At 44.4% G+C, this 19,716-nt stretch overlaps 1 protein-coding gene across 1 annotated transcript in view; it reads left to right on the top strand.

The window, feature by feature from the left end:
- Nucleotides 1–19,716, top strand: part of NEK11 (NIMA related kinase 11) — a 968,483-nt gene that overhangs the window by 372,732 nt on the left and 576,035 nt on the right. Inside the window, exon 4 of the mRNA XM_078663876.1 lies at nucleotides 2,634–2,698. Within this exon, the coding sequence (XP_078520002.1) occupies nucleotides 2,634–2,698 (65 nt within the window). The remainder of the gene's footprint in view (nucleotides 1–2,633; nucleotides 2,699–19,716) is intronic.

Below are 19,716 nucleotides of genomic sequence, written 5' to 3'. Positions count from 1 at the left end.
CACTCTTCCACGAAAATTTGATAATATTTTATCAGCTTGAACAATTTATGGAATATTGTAAACACAATAAAATCTGAGGCTAACACATCTTTCAATTTTATATAATGAGAAAAATTATTTGAACTTACCTATCTTACTAGAAAACATTCACTAATGACTCACTTTTGTATCTACACCCACACCAGTAACTAAAAAAAAAACTTGTTCAAGAGTAAAAGAAATTCACCATCAATGACAATGCACAGTATTTAACAGTAACTTTTAACACTCTTGTCAGTACATATCACCATATTGCATTGAGACGTTTCAGATGTAGAAGGTGAAGGAGTATCGATGTCAGAATCATAATCAGAAGAATCAGTATCATTAACATGGAAAATTTTAGATGGCTGTGAAGAACTTCTATTGCAGACTTTAGTATAATGCCCTACAACCCCACAATTAGAACATTTAACGGATCTAGCGGGACATTTCTCAAAACCTGCATTGTGGTTCTTATCTCCACAACGATAACAAGCAAAGGAAAAGTAATCGTTGTTATTATACTTTTTCCTGGTGAAAGATTTTGAGTTAGAAGATTTTCTCTGATAATTCCTATTGGATTGAAAATTCTTAACACTCTTCTTGTCTGACAACTCCTTATATTTGTTTACCAAAATTTTGTTAACCACAGGAGTAGTAGTTCCAGACTGATCAGCTAAAGCTTTAGAGCTTCTATCAGATAATTCAGCTTTTTTCAATAAAGTTATCACATCCTTCAGACTAGACTCTCCCTCAATCCACAGTCTATCTTGAATACTCTTATTCCTAGAACATACAACAACTTGATCACGAATAAGTTCGTCATGTAGTACTCCAAATTTGCAATGTATGGCTAGGAATTTTAATTGTGAAACGTACTCCTCAACTGACTCATTTTCTAGTTGTTTTCTTTTAAAGAATGCTCGTCTGGTAACACCAATACAAACAGTAGGAGAGTAATGTTCAGTCAAGTCAGAAATTGCATTTTTGAAGATGTCAGTATCGCCAGCTCTTTCCGGTTTCTGCATCTGATTATAGACTCTCAAGCCTTCCGGAACCAAGCTATGTAAAAGCATACGCATTTTGCGTTCAGTAGATAAGAATCCAACATTATCCTCCAACGTAGCAATGTAATTGAGAAAGTATTCTTTCCACTCAGACCATTTTATGATTGGTTCACCAAGTGATGTCAAAAAGTCTCTAGGTGTGCTAATGTTTATATTGATACATGAAGCAGATGTAGGCGTAGAACTGTTAGAAGCATTACTAGTAGAAGCAGGAGTAGTGTTGCTCATAATGCCAGTGAAGAAAATAAATAAAATTGAATGAAGAAAAAAAAAGGGTATAAATATAAATAAAATAAAATGACTTACAAAGTTGCTTCACTTCCTTAAGAACGCTGTAAAAACCCTGAAGATGAAGAAGTGAACTTGAAGAAGGAACGAAGTACTGATGTGCTCGTATGAAGGTACGTGGGGTCGCACAGCGTGACCTTTCTATGATTATCCTTCAATGTGTCTGCATCACGCGTTGAGACGCAGATGCTCGCATTAAACATGCGAAATAGTCCTGAGAAGAAATGAAACCAGAAGCGCTTGGTTGAAGAAATTCAATATGGCGGCACGTACACGTTGCGTAGGGTCGCGTTGATTGACCTCTGACGTGACAAATGCGCGTGGAGAACGTATTCCTGAAGTGTTGCTATGCACTTGCGCAATGGAACGCCGAAGCGCGAGCCAGCATGCACGGACAGCAACGAAGGAAACGTTTGAAGGTAAACACCATAACGCACAATGTCAAAGTGCGAGAAACAAATCAGTAAATGACTAATTGCTTACAGTTCTCGAGAAATCTTGTATAGTTACTTACAGTTCACGAGAAGTTTTGCACAGATCCGCCACTTGTTTTTCTTTCTATTTTTATTTTTTTATTCGTTGTATATTCCAAGAATACTTCGATGGTTTGCTGAAGTAGAAGTAAAACGATGAGAAAATCGGCAGCAATGTAGTTTAACCCAAAGATATTTTCATGAAGAAGAAAACGGAATTATAAATGAAGAGTTGGTATCATGAATCCAAAAATATAAGTTTCAAGGGTTGGTTCTTTTTATCCCGATCGTCGCCAGTTTATTGTAGTATTCTCTCTTAAGTAAGACAACCAGAAGAAGAATTAAGTTGTAGTTTTAATCCATGAAGAAAAGCACATCCAAGTACTTCAGTGATAGATGGTAGAATGACACAGTGGTACATCATAGAATTCCAACAGTGCTCTGTAGAACACAGAACACCAATATTCAAAAGGATACACAAGCATGCAAGAACGTGACATTTAAAGGAAACACAGGATACTACAATTACCCCTCAAGCAAGGAGGGAAAATGGCCGCTGGTCCCCTGTGCACTTATAGCTGTTATTGAGATGGTATGGGCTTTTAATTCCTCAAGCCCTGCTGCACTATGGACAGCTACGCTCCTGAGGCATGCATACTGTGATTACACTAATTTACACATTTTTCTTCACTACAATTCTTTTGACTACTATTTTATATTCCTGGTTGTGTTTTGCATTTTTCCTAGAACACCAGTTTAATCTGCGTTTCTTTAATTTTTGTAGACGGATCCTTCATAGAGACTTGAAAACAACAAACATATTTCTGAAAAATAATCTTGTGAAAATTGGTAAGTGCTCCATTATTTTTCCCTGTATTGTTGTAAATTCTGAAAAGGTTTCAAGGTAATAATATGTGGTCTTTTGTGCAGTAACTTTTTAAGGACGAGATAAACCTCAATTCTGGGTCACAGCAGACTACTTTACTACTTTTAGCTGATCATCTGTTCCCGATTACTTTTAATCATCCACTTAAGCGAATATGAAACTTCAGGCGGAAAGATGTACTATCACCTTTAGACTGTTATTTCTGCTGCTGCGGTAGGACCAGTAGCCAGGCAGTCTTGCACAATTTCCACACCAAATTCCTCATGTATCAAAGGTTTCCGTTTGTTTTCCCCAGTACATTTAAGTGGTTGTTGAAAAGAACCCTAATACCAGTTCTTATGACAGAGTTGAGGCAAGTGAATCTTTATAACAGGGCTCAATTCCTAGTTGAATGATATGGGGGAACCAGGAATACCAGCGCTGGAATTTCTGTTAATGGATGTCTTCCTACCCCGTACCATGCAGTTCTAAGTTTGGATGGCTGAATTAGAGAAGAATACGTAGGGCCCGATTCACAGAACTAACTTAAGACAAAATCCTAAACTTACTACCATTTTGGTATTCACCGAAGGCACTTACTCATTTTGGTATTCACAGAAGTTAGGAGTCCTAACTCTTCTGTGAATACCGAAAGTCTTAAAGTTTGGATTTTTCTCAGTTTAGGAGTAGTAAAGTTAGGACTCCTAACTTTAGGACTCCTAAATGCCTTCTGTGAATACCGAAAGTCTTAAAGTTAGGCATTTTCTCAGTTTAGGAGTAGTAAAGTTAGGACTCCTAACTTTACTACTCCTGAACTGAGAAGAATCCTAACTTCAAGACATTCGGTATTCACAGAAGGCATTTAGGAATCCTAAAGTTAGGACTCCTAACTTCTGTGAATACCGAAATGAGTAAGTGCCTTCTGTGAATACCAAAATGAGTGAGTGCCTTCTGTGAATACCATAATGGTAGTAAGTTTAGGATTTTGTTTCATGTTAGTTCTGTGAATCGGGCCCGTAGGATGCAGAATTATCAGGCCCTTTCCTTCTTGTTTTATTCTGAGCCCTCCACACGGTTTTCACACACAGATTTCTCTTGTGTTCTTCTTAGTGCTTGAAATGGGAAAAAATAAGTGCAGGTACTCATCAAATTAAGCTGCGATCTTTGGGTGGGGCTAGGGGCGTGGTTAGGAAAACACCATCCAATGTAATCAAAATATTTTCGGTGTATATCTGTGCATGTTGATGCAGAGATAGATATTGTGTGTATTACTTTGATGACACTGGCACCAAAATACCATATGGGGGAGATTGCAGGCCGTGGTTGTGGAATCAGCGATGGGGTAACATCCTAGTTTTTCCATGGACACCGTATGTAATTTTAGGTTACATATCCCACTCCCTAGTACCTTATACATTAATTTCTCAACAATTAGGTGGTAACTACGCTGACGGCAGGCGCTCACCAGATGTCCAGGACAGGTAGTACAATACCTATTTTTAGTGTGCTCTAGGGCAAAGGTTGGCTACCAACAACCTCACCAACATAAACCCCTCACGGTATGTGTAATAAATAAAGAACGAGAAAAGTTCTCCGCACTCAAATATTTACACATAAATAGTCCAGAGTGTCCAAAGTTCAAGTTCTTTTTATTCCTTTCTCATCTTGTGCATCAAATACCGTTGGTACATAAACAGGCAACCAAAAGTAAGCAGCCAGCAGCCAACACATGTTTCGTCATCTGGCAATTGTGCCTTCGACTTCCTCAAAGCTGCAAAATGAAATTAATACTAGCTTTAGTGAAACATATTATTACTAGTGCTGAGAAATGAGGACACACCATCACCCACCAGAAATGCTCAACCTTAGGTTACCTCCTTTACTTTTTACCTAGCCATACTGCTATTATACTTTTTCTGGCACTATTCCTTGAGCACTGGCCTTCAGCCTTTTCTAGGTTCCTAGGCTTCAACCTTCTTGCATACTAGAGGTTTTATGGTGTGCAACTGTTTACTCTGGATACTTGGGCACCATTTCTGGTGGGTGACGGTGTGTCCTCAGGGAGACGTTAGCAACCTAGAGGACATAGACCGGGAGGCGGCGCTGATGCATCCCCGTGAGGTATCCATTAAGGCACGTCTGTACCTGACATTTAAAATACTCCACAGGGTATATTAGAACATTGGAATGTTGGGAGCTCCATTGCAGACAATGGAGTGCTCCCTGCTTCTACGGGCCGGGAAAGGCCCGCAGAGCAACATTCCAATGTTCTACAAAGGCTTCTCGAAGTTCGAGGGGATTTATATCCCCTCGAGCTTCGAGAAACCTTTGTTTAATTTGTTAGAACATTCTGCCCTCTAGTGGCAGAATGTTCTAATAGCCTTATAGCCCTTCGTAGCAGGGCTATACGGCTATTAAAGTCCCGCTGTTTCGTTGAAGTCCCTCGCCTTCGGCTCGGGCCTTTAACGATTCAGCGGGCCTTTAATAGCCGGTATAAACCGCTACGGCGGGCTATAAGGCTATATTATAACCGCTGCAGACTACACAATACGGGAGGAGTTCCCCCCACATCATGCCTGCATTGCGTAGATGCCATAGGGTCCTTTATTCATACATTGTGGGAATGCCCTCACATCCAAACCTACTGGAAAATGATCATTCAGGAACTCTCAGCCATACTAGAAGTGACAGCTTGATCCACGAATTGTTATATTGGGGATCCCGAATGATGTTGACATTCCTCATTTAAATCTTTTCTTTTGCATGCTGGGCCTTAAAGTCTTATAATCAAATATACTTTAACAAACAGCCTTCAGTGAGCAAAAACAAGTTATTGGAATGTGTGTGGAGTATTCTTACAATTAACAGCTTTTCCATCGAAGCCACTAATCCTGGGCTGATATGCATAGCTGTGTTATTGCAAGGACGCTAACTTAGTGCCTGGTGCTTATTTTCAACACAACAAGTACCTACATGGTTTTCTTAAAAGACTATTTTGATTTGTGGGTTGTGAGAATCAATATATAGGTTATAAACTGCCTACTTAATCAAAGGTTGCATATTAATGGTAAGTAGCGCCTATTCATTTATTTTTGTAGGATTTCTATGTAGTGCTGGGCATTGCCTCAGCGTTATTTCACAGTTCTAATATATGAGGCACTGTCGATATTTCCATCATGCACGCCCTATTCGTAGTGTGTATGGATGAGCAGCTGATGCTGTCTCATGATCAGTGGCATTCTCTTCACACGTGGCCTGGCTGCAGACACTCATCACTCCAATGTGAGCATTTTCTGTGTGCTTCACCACCCAAATTATGGCCTGATTGGACCCTGCCCCATCAATCAGTCTGGTGCGCGCCCGCCTCTTGCAACCCAGCAAATTCAAATGAGTCGCTGCAACATAAACCAGCAGCAGCTCAGAAGGTTCCTCATTAACCCCCTGGCTGCGGCTGGATATTCTGCGCCTGTGCGGCACATTCCGATCGCGGGCGTGGTAATGACGGCTCCCGGCCGTCATCAGCACACGCCCACCGTAACTGATGACGACCGGCAGCCGTCATCAGCACCTAAGGGGTTAAAGAATGAAAAGCACTCGTTATATTGTTTGTGCTGTGAATGGTTATAGCTCGAAAGTGCATCAATCCTGGTCAAACTTTGTGTAATCCATTTTTGGCAGTTTAAAAAGAAAGTAATGACGGGCTTCTCTTGCTCTTTTCCTACTACAGTACTTTTAAGACTGCATGTTATGTTATGTTATATGAGCTTATAACGCACACAGCTACTCCGAGGAGTGTCCCAGCGCAAGCCTGAAAAGAATCAGAGACTGAGTCAGAGAACAATACCAGAAGAAGAAGGTCTTCAGCTTTTCCTGAACATCATAGAGTCTTTAATGCCCCTTAAGGCTAGTGGCAATACATTCCATGCCCGCGCAGCAATCTGGGTAAAAGAGCTCCCACCAAGCCTCTGGCGATTAAACCGCGGAGTCTGTGCCAGAAATTGAGAGGAGGAACGCAGCTGTCGCAACGGAGAATAGAAAGCAATCCTCTTCTGCAAATAAATGGGTCCCAAACCATGGAGTCCTTTATGGGCAATAGATAACATTTTACATTTTATTCGCACCTCTATCGGGAGCCAATGCAGAGATCGCAAATGAGAACGCACACTGCACCTGCTGGGGAGACCCATGGCGGACGAACAGCTCTCAAATTCATTTTGGAATGTGTGTAGCGCGGCCTTGGAATTTTGTAGGTAGCGCTGACTGCCAAAAAGGAGGGCTGACTGTAGACTTCCTTGGATATTGTTTTGTTTCACTAGCAAAGGTTCTGAAGCTCCTCCTGACTAGTATATGGTGTGTTTCCATGGCAAGACAGACGGCAGGACAGCAGTTTAATCTGAAGGTTCTGTGTTTTCAGTGGCGGCTCCTCCGCTAAGGCGGAGGAGCGTCGGCCTACTGCTATTCAGCAATGTAAGAAAAAAAAATGATAATAACTCGATGTTATTATCATTTAATTTTTTGTTGTAGCGGGCATGGCAGCTTTGAGAAGCAGGGCGGGCTGCTCTGTTGAAGGAGCAGGGGAGGGGAGGAGTAGTTTTCACTCCCTATCTGCGCATGAATGTTTGGCCGGCCGTCTCGGGCCGGCCAAACATTCATGCGCGCACAGCATGCTTTTTACCCAGGCTGCATTACAGCCTGGGTGTTGAACATGCCCAGGCCCCCCATTCCCAGTCTGAGCACTGAACCACTATGCTCAGACCAATCACAACGCGACAAGGACAGCGTGAGACGCGGACAGAAGGTACGTTTTTATTATTTTACTGTATACCCCTCCACCCCGTCCGCCACCTCCGATCAGTGCCGGCTGCCACTGTGTACTTTAATAATCACTCTGATCCCCAGGTGGCGAGGCAGAAGAGGAAGAGAAGTTAGCTTCACAGAAAATGTCGGCAGGTTTTGTTTCGAGTGGGACCTGATCAGTACTGACCGGCATCTGGGATCGTCTGTCAGTGTATAGCTTCACAGTTCAGTCAGTCTCGTCAGAAGCAGAGCAGGGTCACTACATACGTAACATGAGTCTGGAACTGCCCCCAGAGTACCGGTACTCTCTTTGGCCAAGGAGAAGTTCCGGTACTCAAGCGAGAAGAAATTGGAAGTGCCAGTACTCAGTACCGGCCCATTCAGAGCACTGGTTCTGCTGGAGGAAATTATGAATAGAAACACAGGGGGAGACCCTGAGTGAGAGTCCACATTCAGTGAACGCAAAACCATATACGCAAGTAATTTGGATGGAACTATCATTCCACCCAGCTAGGAATCAGGCTCTTAGGGACGTTTTCAAGATATCTGAGCTTTGTAGAGACTTCATAATGATTTTGGCGAAGAATCTTTCCCCTTTGCTTGCTACTTTGCAAATCCTTGCCTGTGGCCAAAAATTCCCACAGAAAGACGGAGGAAGAATTGTCACACTAAACATTTTGGGTGAGGAAGTTCTCTCAATAGAAGTGGGGTTTTTATGGCTTGTTGCTTGACAGACCTATAGCAACAGGATGATTTTCCTCAGAATGTTTCGCGCCGGGATGCTCATGGGTAACTGAGCGCGCTATAAATTTTGTATAATAATAATAATAAGTTTTAAATCTTTCACAAAGTTTGTACAATATGAATAAAAAAATCTCAACATTTTTGGAGGAAATGCTTCACAATCCTTCTGAAATATATTGTACTTTTGGTGTACACATTAGGGCCTGGATATTGTTTTTCAAATTGTGACCTTAAGGTTTGTGCCAATTGTATATTTGACGCCTGTATCCATTCTAAAGTAACCTCATGTCACAAAGAAAAAACGAGCATACGTCCTTGTCGGAGTTGTGGGCCAGCGACTAACATGTCATCTGCAGAACTTGGAAGTTAGGGCTATAATCCTGGCCTCCCCTTATCACTGTATTGTACAAACTTGGGAAAATTACTGAGGGTCTGATTCACAAAAGTAAACTTACACCTTTTTGTAAGTTTACATTTTTTACAGGATTCACAAAACCGAGACTCCTCAGGTGGGGTGGAGATCTCCTATCTTTTTATGTGCTGATCTCTCCGCTCCAACTGCAGAGTATTCGCACTCATGAACCTACTATTATAATACAGTTTTGTGAATACTGAAACAGCGTAAACTGACACAAACATGTAAGTTAACCTTTGTGAATCACGCTCTCGATATCCCAGTGCCTTAGTTCTTTGCTAAAGATTGAAGCAGTTGCAACCAACAATTGGGCTAATTGTTGCTGACCTAATTAGAATAAAATATCAAGTAACAATGCACAGCAGGCCAATCCAATGCCTTCTATGCTGTTAGTGGTGGTAGGTTATCTTAAAGTGGATCACATTGGTTCCCAGTTGTGGCCGGCATGGCTCGGGGGTGTGTCTTGGGGAAGAGGTCGCGGGTAGTGGGTCATGCGGGGAGCACAATAAAAAAATTTAAAAAATCAGTTACCTTGCTGCCGCTGGGTCCCACAACGCTGCTCCTACTCTCCTGTTTCGACTTCAGGAACAGGAAGCAGCCGGCAGCCAGGGTCCCTCTCCTAAGCCAATCACAACACTGCAATGCAGCATTGTGATTAGTCTGAGCGCCACAACACTGTGTCAGCCAGGGGCTGGAAAAGTGGGCATGTTCTTCACGCAAGCTGTAATGCAGCCTGAAAGGAAAAGTGGAAAAGCGCGCATGACTGTTTTAGATGGCCCGAGAGGGCCGACCAAAAAGTCATTGTGCACTTAGGCGTGGGCAAACCACTTCTCCACAGCCCGTAGAGGAAACAAAAAATGAGAATAACTAAAAGGTATTATTATTTTATGTTTTCTCTTCCTGCTCTGCTTGAAAGCAGTGGGGGCGACGCCATAGTGGAGGATCCGCCCCTTTTGGTTCCTCTAGTTACTTGCCTTTGAGCAAGCGCTACAAACAAACATGATAGTGCATATGTCCTCTAGGGCCATCGGTGTAACGAAACTTGAGGGGCCCCCCTGCAAAGTACTTGAAGAGGGACCCCCACCAGGACCCAGTCAGAAGCTCTCAGACCAGGTGGCTGCTGCACATGCACAGTGCCGACCCAGTCAGTGTACTGTGCTGAGGGGGCCCCGTGGAGCTGAGGGGCCCCTGCACCGCTCTAATGTTACACAACGGTCTCCTGCTCTGTATGCTGCTGTAGAAAGATTCTGCGCGCATTGGAAGAAAGGAATTTATGGGTACTGTTGCAGGTTAAGTCAAAATGTAGCTGAGGCATTTCTCTGCCTTTTGCTTTTTGTTAACATTCTACTGCACACCACAGATTCTCTCCACAATAAATTGTAATAAAGCCTTAGCTCTATATTTGCACACTTTATTGGCCTGTAGGCTTATCTGCAATTATCTGTGGGGCACAGTTTCTTTTTAAATTTACAATGCCTGTATAATTGGTCTTTAATTCCACAATCTTCCGATGTAAGTCAATTTACTTTCTTATTTGGATCTTTAGTTCTGCCTACATGCACTTAATAAATCTTCAGTTTTACCCGCAGGTGGTTTGCAAAGAATACCACTGGCATTGATTATACAACAGTCCCATTAAAACTTCTTTCAGGACTGTTATGCTGTGCATAATGCCCCGACTGTGCAGTCCATCTCCTGTGCCATATAATGGGAATTAATGATGGCAATAGGAACATCCTGCTGAAATGTCTCTGGCCATGCAGAATGAGTCTATTAAACAGCATTTTAGAGTTGTATTACAGTGTGTAACTTTGAAGTTCCTGAAACACAAAACTGGAAGCATTATTTTATACATCGCATATTAATGATAGTGTTAAATATATAAATGAAACCCCTCAATTATTTAAACTGAGTCCCAAAAACAGACAATCATGGGCCCCCTGTGAAAGTTTTGCTTGAAACAAATGATATCCATCCTGGAGGGATGTAATAATGTAATAATGTAATAATCAAGTATGAATAATTGCAAACGTTTACAATCTCCTCCCGTTAAGCTACTGATTTTATTTTGAGCAGATAGATGACTTCTTGGATTTGGCTAGGGTGGCGAGAGCGAGAGAAAGAGACATATCAACATGTGTCAGAAATCTTAAATCTTTGCAGGTGATGACAGAATTGTTCCTGGCAAAAAAACTGCACACAGGAGCAAGAGCATTCTAAGTGACCTGAAAGCTCCAAACAAGGGGTTTAGAAATGTATTTTATTTATTTATTTATTTTTGCGATTTTTACAGCGCTCAAATACCCAGGGGTGTCTCGGCGCTTTGATGATCAAACTGAACAGGCAAGGCAATTATTGTGCAAACTGCCACGTTTTAAGTTGTTTTCTGAAGCTGAGCAGTGTAGGGCATGTCTTAATACTGAGGGGGAGTGAGTTCCACAGTTTGGCCGTGGCAACTGTGAAGCTTCTGTCACCCGAAGTGACCTTTTTTGTGCGTTGCACATTGAGGAAGTGGGCTGATGATGAACGAAGTGTTCTAGATGTTTCTAAAGGTCTAAAGGCGTGTTTCAGGAACAGAGGACCAGAGTTGTTAATGGCCTTGTATGCTATGCAGAGGGCCTTGAACTTAATGCAGCACCTCACAGGGAGCCAGTGGAGTTTGCGAATGGAGTGGGAAATGGAATTATTTTTAGGGATGTTAAGCAGAAGCCTGGCTTCGGCGTTCTGTACCAACTGACGTTTTTTGAGCACCTTTTCCTGGGCGTTGAGGAGTAGGGAGTTACAGTAGTTGGTTTTTGAAAATACCAGGGAAGTGATCAGGGTCTTTGCAGCTGAGGTTGGGATAAAGGGTAGGAGCTTTTTAATTTTCCTCAGAGTGAAGAAAGAGGCAGAGACAACATTATTAACATGATGGTTAAAAAGAAGGCCATCATCAGAGATGACTCCAAGGTTTCTCACTTTAGTGACAGGTGTGGGAGGAGTACCTAAGTCGTTTGGCCACCACTGAGGGGACCAACAGGGCTCAAGTTGACCAAAAGTCATGATCTCAGTTTTGTTGGAATTCAGTTTGAGACAGTTGGCCACCATCCAGGAACTGATGGCCAATATTCCCTCTTGGAAATTGGCGGCCACCCTGTCTCCGTCCTGGTGTATTGAGAGGACTAACTGAGTGTCATCAGCATAGGTAGTGAGGCTGATGCCATGTTCCTTAATCACCCTCGCCAAGTCCGACACATAGATGTTGAAGAGGGTCGGACTTAGCGAGGAGCCCTGTGGTACACCGCAGGGAAGGGAAAGGGGAAGTGATAAAAAGGGACCTAATTTGACATTGTGGGAACGGTTATGTAGGAATGAGGCGATGAGATCCTTAGCTTTGTGTACCACACCCATGGCTGCGACACGGTCGATCAGGATGTTGTGGTCGACCGTGTCGAAGGCCGCGGATAAGTCCAACAACACCAGGACTGCCGCTCCTCCCTTGTCCATGGTGTGTCTTATCTCGTCCGCTGCCTTGATGAGTGCCGTCTCTGTTCCGTGGCCTTTCCTAAAGCCAAATTGTGTATCGTCCAGAAGGTTGTGGATGTGAATGTAGTGTGATAATTGTTGGTTCATGAGGTTCTCAAAGATTTTAGCTGGGAAAGGTAGGCAGGCAATAGGTCTGTAACTAGCCGGATCAGAGGGGTCAAGGGAAGGTTTTTTTAAAAGGGGTCTGATAATTGCTTTTTTCCACACTGCTGGGTAGATGCCTGTTTGGAACATGTTGTTACATATGTTGGCTAAGGCTGGTGAGATTGCCTCCGGAATGAGGTTGAGGATGGAGGGAGGGCATGGGTCAAGTGGTGAGCCTGATTTAGTGCTTGTAATAAGATGGGAGATTTGTTCGAGTGTGACAGGATGGAAAAGTGGAAAAGATCGGGTGATGGAGGAAGGGGTAGAGACAGAAGTGTTTACCCTAGGTATGGTTTGAGGGGTGAATGCAGAGAATATGGAGGTGACTTTGTCAGTAAAAAAATCTGCCAGAGAATTGCAAAGTTCTTGTGAGATGTTTTCCGGTGGTGCGGGAGGGTTGGCCAGATGGTTGACCACCTGAAAGAGCTTTCTGGTGGAATTTTCTGCTGAGGTGATCTGGGTAACATAATAACTACTTTTCTCAGTGGATAACTGCTGCTTGTATTTAGTGAGCGCGTTTTTGTATGTGATTTGGACAGTGGGGTTGTAATGTTTGCGCCAGTTTCTTTCTAAATTCCTGCAGAATTCTCTCTGCAGGCGCAGGTTTTCGGAGAACCAAGGTGCTGACGGGGAGGTATGGTTTGGATAGGTTGTTTTCAGTGGTGCCTGATAATTTATTGCAGTATTAAGGTGCGTAAGATAGTTACTGGAGGATGTGACTGGATCAGTGTCAGAGGAGTCTAATGCAGTTGCAAGAGTAGCCACTAGTTCGGGAATATTGATGTTTCTCCAGTTCCTGGACATAACTGGTGCCACGGATTTGGATGGAGGGACCGTGGGTGATTTAAAATTAATGTGGAACAGTACCGCTGAATGGTCGGTCCAGGTGAGGGGCAATTGTGAGGAGTAGGCAATGTCTGTGTTGTTACTGAATATCCCGTCCAGGGTGTGTCCTGCAATATGCGTGGGTTCCACGACTAGTTGGATAAGTCCTGCGGCTGCCATGTCGGTGGTGTCGGTGTCAGTTTTGGCCTCTAGGTGGAAATTAAAGTCGCCTAGAATAGTGAAATTAGCTTTCCCAGCAGCATTCTCTAAGAGGCTGTTGATGTTAGCTAGGAATTTGGGGCGAGAACCTGGAGGACGGTAGACTAGAATCCCTGTGAGTGACTGGTTGCCAGAGAGGGTGATCGTAAACGAGAGTGCTTCGCATTCCATTTTGGGGAGGGGGGAGGTGTTAGTGCGGAGGTATTCTCTGTATATGATGGCCAAGCCGCCTCCCTTTTTTTTTGGTCTGTCTAACCGATTGACACAGAATCCAGGTGGAAGAGCTGCCGTGAAGTCAGGGTCAGCTGCCGCGTCTCCCCACGTCTCTGTGACAAACAGTATGTCCAGAGAGTGTGCTGAAATAAGTTCCAAAATGTCAAGATGGTGTTTTGGGAGGGAGCGTGCATTTATGAGAGCCGCCTGTAATGGTTTAGATACTCTTTGTTTGTGGGGGGGGACGTGTGCAGAATTTACAGATGGATGGTCCACAAATGTGTTCTGCAAGAAAGAATTGAGTGGGAGTGTGTGGTAGCAGTAGAGAGGGTCTAAGTACATGCAATTGCGCAGAGCTATAGATATAGTGGGGAGAGGTTGGGCCAGGGGGGATGGCGCGCGGCACGGCCCAGGCGCGGACGGGCGCAGACGGGCATGCTTCTGCGCGACTCCGGCGCGCTGACGGCGGGCCCGCTGCGCACGTCCGCTGCGCTTGACTGGGTGCATCGCCTTATGTACCGGGGGGAGGCGGAGAGCTACACAGCTAACCTTGCAGGAGGTGGTGGCACACCGGAAGTGGAGGGGGGAATCTTCCGGGTGTGGCGCTCGTTCCCTCCACACTGCCAAACTTTTGGTGGTGGAGAAGTAGAACACGCCTGGTACAATTAGGTGAGTGATACAGCGAATTAAATGGTGACACAATGAGGTTTAATACTAAGTGCAAATATCTTTTAAAATCAGATACAGTGATAACGATTAAAATACAGTGCGCTGCGCTTCTGTTGCTAGGAGCAAGCTACCGTCGGCAAACAGGAGCGGGACTGCTGTTTAAAAACACGCAACCTGAATTAATCTCAGGTGGTGGTCTCGATCGTGGCTGTGAGCACGCTGCTGCGCTCGTAAGTTTCGAATTCAATCTACCTGGCAGAAGCACCCTTCAGGTCTTATGTACCGGGGGGAGGCGGACAGCTACACAGCTAACCTTGCAGGAGGTGGTGGCACACTGGAAGTGGAGGGGGGAATCTTCCGGGTGTGGCGCTCGTTCCCTCCACACTGCCAAACTTTTGGTGGCGGAGAAGTAGAACAGGCCTGGTACAATTAGGTGAGTGATACAGCAAATTAAATGGTGACACAATGAGGTTCAATACTAAGTGCAAATATCTTTTAAAATCAGATACAGTGATAACGATTAAAATACAGTGCGCAGAGCTTCTGTTGCTAGGAGCAAGCTACCGTCGGCAAACAGGAGCGGGACTGCTGTTTAAAAACACGCAACCTGAATTAATCTCAGGTGGTGGTCTCGATCGTGGCTGTGAGCACGCTGCTGCGCTCGTAAGTTTTGAATTCAATCTACCTGGCAGAAGCACCCTTCAGGTCTTATGTACCGGGGGGGGGAGGCGGAGAGCTACACAGCTAACCTTGCAGGAGCTGGTGGCACACTGGAAGTGGAGGGGGGAATCTTCCGGGTGTGGTGCTCGTTCCCTCCACACTGCCAAACTTTTGGTGGTGGAGAAGTAGAACACGCCTGGTACAATTAGGTGAGTGATACAGCGAATTAAATGGTGACACAATGAGGTTCAATACTAAGTGCAAATATCTTTTAAAATCAGATACAGTGATAACGATTAAAATACAGTGCGCTGCGCTTCTGTTGCTAGGAGCAAGCTACCGTCGGCAAACAGAAGCGGGACTGCTGTTTAAAAACACGCAACCTGAATTAATCTCAGGTGGTGGTCTCGATCGTGGCTGTGAGCACGCTGCTGCGCTCGTAAGTTTCGAATTCAATCTTAGAACTTAGATCACACATTTCTAAAAGGTAATATAGGATCAATCAAGGATCTTGCTGTATAAATTGTACAGTCTGAACTGCCCCATGGGTGAAGTGTTCAAGAAAACTTGTTAACTTGAAAAACCCTGAGAATGTCATGGTGGCCTCCTGTGTTGTGTGAGTAAGATTTGGGTCCACCTCATTTAAGCTGGCGATATTGGATTGGGGCCATGTGCGAAACTGGGGTACTGGTTGAAGGGGGTGAAACCCTATTCAAGCAGCAACCACAATCCTTGTCAGGGTAAGGCACAAGCAAACACCACATTAACCTGTGCTCAACCCACTGGTAGCTTGGCACAGAGCAGTCAGGTATGTGTTTATGCAGCAATTAGAACAGTAATAAAGTGAAAACACAACATAAGAAAAATCCGACACCCATTTAGAAAAAATATAGTACATTTTAATAAATAAGCCAAGTCAAAATAAAAAACCAATCAGTAGAACCAAAGCTATTCAAGTTTAAAGAATTCAGTGAATATAACACCAAAAAGCCCAAAGCGCTGTGGACATCTGGTGTGCTGGAACAGAACAAAGTCACAGGGTCAGGCTTACCGTGATGAAGTGCAGTCCAGCTACAGGGACCCAGTTAGGCCTGCTAAAAAAGAGTAAAAGGTAGTCGAGGTGACAGATCAGGTTTGAGGGGCTGTGTGGCTGTGATGCAAGGACCTGCATCATCATTAAGACTGCTGCAGATGAGAGATTTGCGATGCAAGGGCCTGTTTAAGAGATGCTTTGGACAGGAACATCTCTGATGCGGGCTGTGAGGTCGATGCAGAATCCTTGTGCTGAGGGAAACCATGCAACAGAGTTGATGTGTAGGCTCTGCTTGGGATTGCGCCCCACAGCAGAGGTGATGAATTAGATCTGATGGATCCACAGATGAGCTGGCAGAGCACCTTCAGGCCCATTTCCAAGGTTCCAGGGCTGGGGTGGCTCCACTTGGCAGTGTAGGACTCATAGATGGCAAAGTCCATGTGCTAGGTTCAAGATTGTTGCAGCCTTCTGTCCCTGTGTCTCTAGTCAGTTGGCCAGCCAACTAGACCTTGGAGTTACTCTGGGGTCCTGGGTTCAAGAGATGTAGGTCCAGTTCTCCTCACCTGGGCAAGAGGGCAGTAGGTCAGCACAGTGGGGCAGCAGTCCTTCGGAGCAGCAGTTCAGCAGAGTGGCAGTCCTCTGAGCAGCCCACAAGTCCTTCTTCCTGGTAGAGTATCCACAGGTCCAGAAGTGAACTGAAGTGTAGGTGTCTGGGGTACAGTTTTTATACCTCGGCCTTCCTTTGAAGTGAAAAAAGCTTCTAGAGGTTTGCGGTTGAAGTCCATAGGCTTCCTGCCTTCTCAGTCCTTACTCCAGACTAATTACAGGGCAGCCCTTTTTGTGGAGGCAGTACACAGCCTAGTCAAGTGTCAGTAGGGTTGTGCCCAGCTCAATCCTCCCATCCTGCTAGTGAAGGCCCATCTATGCACACCTAAGCTCTCTATTATGTGTGGCTGTCTAGAAAAAATACAAAAAGCCCAACTGCCAGCTGCACCCAGTCAGGTGGCCCAGTGACAGGTTCCTAAGGATGTGAAGGCAGTGACACATACATCATTGTTCAGAGTGAATTACTCATGCATAAATGTGTAGCATGAGAGCAATTACACTTTGTAACTTTTTGATATGTTTTGTATTCACAGTAAAAACACTTTCCCCTATGTGCTTGCTGATTTTGGGGGTACTCCATTCCTTTCCCAACCTGAAAAACACATTTACTCCTGCCCTTTGTCAAGAGGAAATGTCCAAACGTTTCCAAGGTAGGATAGGGAAAGATAAAGTTTATGAAAACCCACAAACCCACACCATTTGTGTATGCTGAAAAATACCCCACACTGAAATGCCCACTCACGCCTATGGCAGCAGATATACTTTCTGATAATTTTACATCACCTTTGGGCAACATTATGTGTTTGTAAATTGATTTTAACCCAAAACGTAAATGTGCTTTCATAAATCATGCCAGGTGTAAGTTGAATTTACATGTGCAGGTGGCTTTCTGAATCGTATCCTAAGATGGGTCACAATAGCTACAAATAGCCAATGTAAGAAATTGGGTTACTGGTTGAAGCTGGTGATGCCCTACCCAAGCAGGAACCACAATCCTTGTCAGGGTAGAGTTACAAACAAACCCTGAATTAACCTGTGCTCAACCCTCATGCAGCTTGACACAATGCAGTTGGGCTTAACTCAGAGACAATGTGCAAAGTATTTGTGCTACACTTCAAAGAGTAACTCAGTGATAACAGACAACCAAAGGGTGTACTAAAGAACTGGCCTGCCTTCCCAATCCTGGCTACAGACTAACTACAGGGGCTATGCAGCTGTGTGGAGGAAGGACACAGCCTATTTGGGTGTAAGAGGGCTGTCGTCAGCTCCGACCCCCTGTCCTACCAGTGATGGCCCAATCAGGCAAACCTAAGCTCTCTATGGTGTATGACTGTCTAGGAGGAATACACAAAGTCCAACTGTCAACAACACCCAGCCATGTGACCCAGGGACAGTCTACAGGCACTAAATTACTAAGGCAGAAAAGTGGCAGATTTCTACTAGTGGCATTTTCACAATTGTAATTTAGAATCCGACTTCACCATGAGAGATGATTTTTCATTACACCAAGCATGAACTGGTTACCTGCCCCCATTTGGAAATGATCACTTATTAAATGTAATAAGGTAACTCCAAAGGGGGAGAGGTAAGCCCTGCAGTAGTGAGAAATTAATGTAAGAGGTTTTCACTTCCAGGACTAAGTAAAAAGTATGTCTCACTTTCTAAATACACTGCACTCTGGGCAGTCCAGGGCCTAACCTAGGTATTACTTACATGCATTAAAGAAGGTGGTTTGTGACAGGCAACATGTTTATTTTGTCAGGTCGAAATGGCAGTTTAAGACTGCACACAAAGGCTGCAATGGCAGACCTGAGACCTGTTTAAAGGGCTACTTAAGTGAGTGGCACAATCAGTGCTGCAGGCCTACTGGTAGCATTTATTTTAAAGGCCCTGCACACAGGTAGGCCACTCTACTTGGGACTAACAAGTACATTTAATATGCCAATTGGGTATAAGCCAATTCTACCATGTTTTAAGGAAATAGCACAAGTACCTTAACACTGGTTTGCAGCGGTAAATAAAGTGTGCAGAGTCTTAAGGTCTTCAAAAACAAAGTCAGCAAAAACAGGAGGGCTGAATGCAAACATTTAGGGGATACCAGGGCAAGGATGCCAGATTTAACAAGTCAGTGCCCATAGTCTGAGATCATAATGCAGGCCCATGGCCACAGGTTCATCCAGTTACCATTAGCTCAATCCTACATGCAACACCTAAATAGAGAGGCTGTAGAAGTTCTTCCACATTAAATCTAAGCACAGATTGTGTTTCCTTTGTTGGATTAGAGCTTACATGGGAGTGGTCTAACAAATCATTGTGTTTGATGAGCAGACTGAGCTGATGTGTTAAATAGTGCAGATATGGAGGTGAGATTTTGAATGGGCTTAATGTTTAATGAATTGTGCGGTTTAAAGATGGATTTTTCAGAAATGTTGTCAAGACGAAATGCTTCAAAGAGAATGATATCAAACTAGAATGAAGGACGTAGTTAGTAGCATGTTGACATTGTTGCAGCTGCAGGTCTATCAGTTGCTTGCTGCCAAAAGCTCATTTAGGCCTATGTCACTCTCTTGATCTGTTGTTGACAGCTCCAGGAGACTCTGTCAGGAGTGACAGTTCGCGCTTTATAAATTCTCTTTTCATTTCATTTAATTTCAATAAGCAAAATACAGGAGGCTTCTTTTAAAAGATTTAGGGGGTTATTAGGATGGCGGGCGGACGAAAGTCCGCCAGCCACCCTAGCGGTGCTGCTACCGGCCGCCAGATGTGTAGCGGTCCCGCACCAATGATTAGAATGCGACCGCCACCCTGGCGGTTGCATTCCACAATCTTGACATTGGGGCGGGTGCTGCAGCACCGCCGCAATGCCAACATGGCATGTTGTGCATTGCCATGCACAACGTGGCAGGTACCGCGCGGTGCCTGCCACCTTGCCCATGGCAATGTAGGGGGGTACCATAGATGCCCCCCAAGTGCAGGCCCCACCCCCGGGGCCCGCAACAAGCCCCCAAAGCTATTCCCCGCCAGCCTTTCCATGGCGGAAAGGCCTTTGAAAACGCACATCCTAATTTGGATGGCAGTGCCTGCTAGGCACCACCACCATATTAAGGCCCCACTCCGCACTGCCGGCAATCAAAACAATTGCTGACCGGCAG

The sequence above is a fragment of the Lissotriton helveticus genome, chromosome 10 (assembly GCF_964261635.1).
Source record: "Lissotriton helveticus chromosome 10, aLisHel1.1, whole genome shotgun sequence".
In the NCBI taxonomy this organism is placed as follows: domain Eukaryota; kingdom Metazoa; phylum Chordata; class Amphibia; order Caudata; family Salamandridae; genus Lissotriton; species Lissotriton helveticus.
The sequence above is the reverse complement of the archived record's forward strand: the minus strand, read 5'-3'. Positions and strand labels throughout refer to the sequence as shown.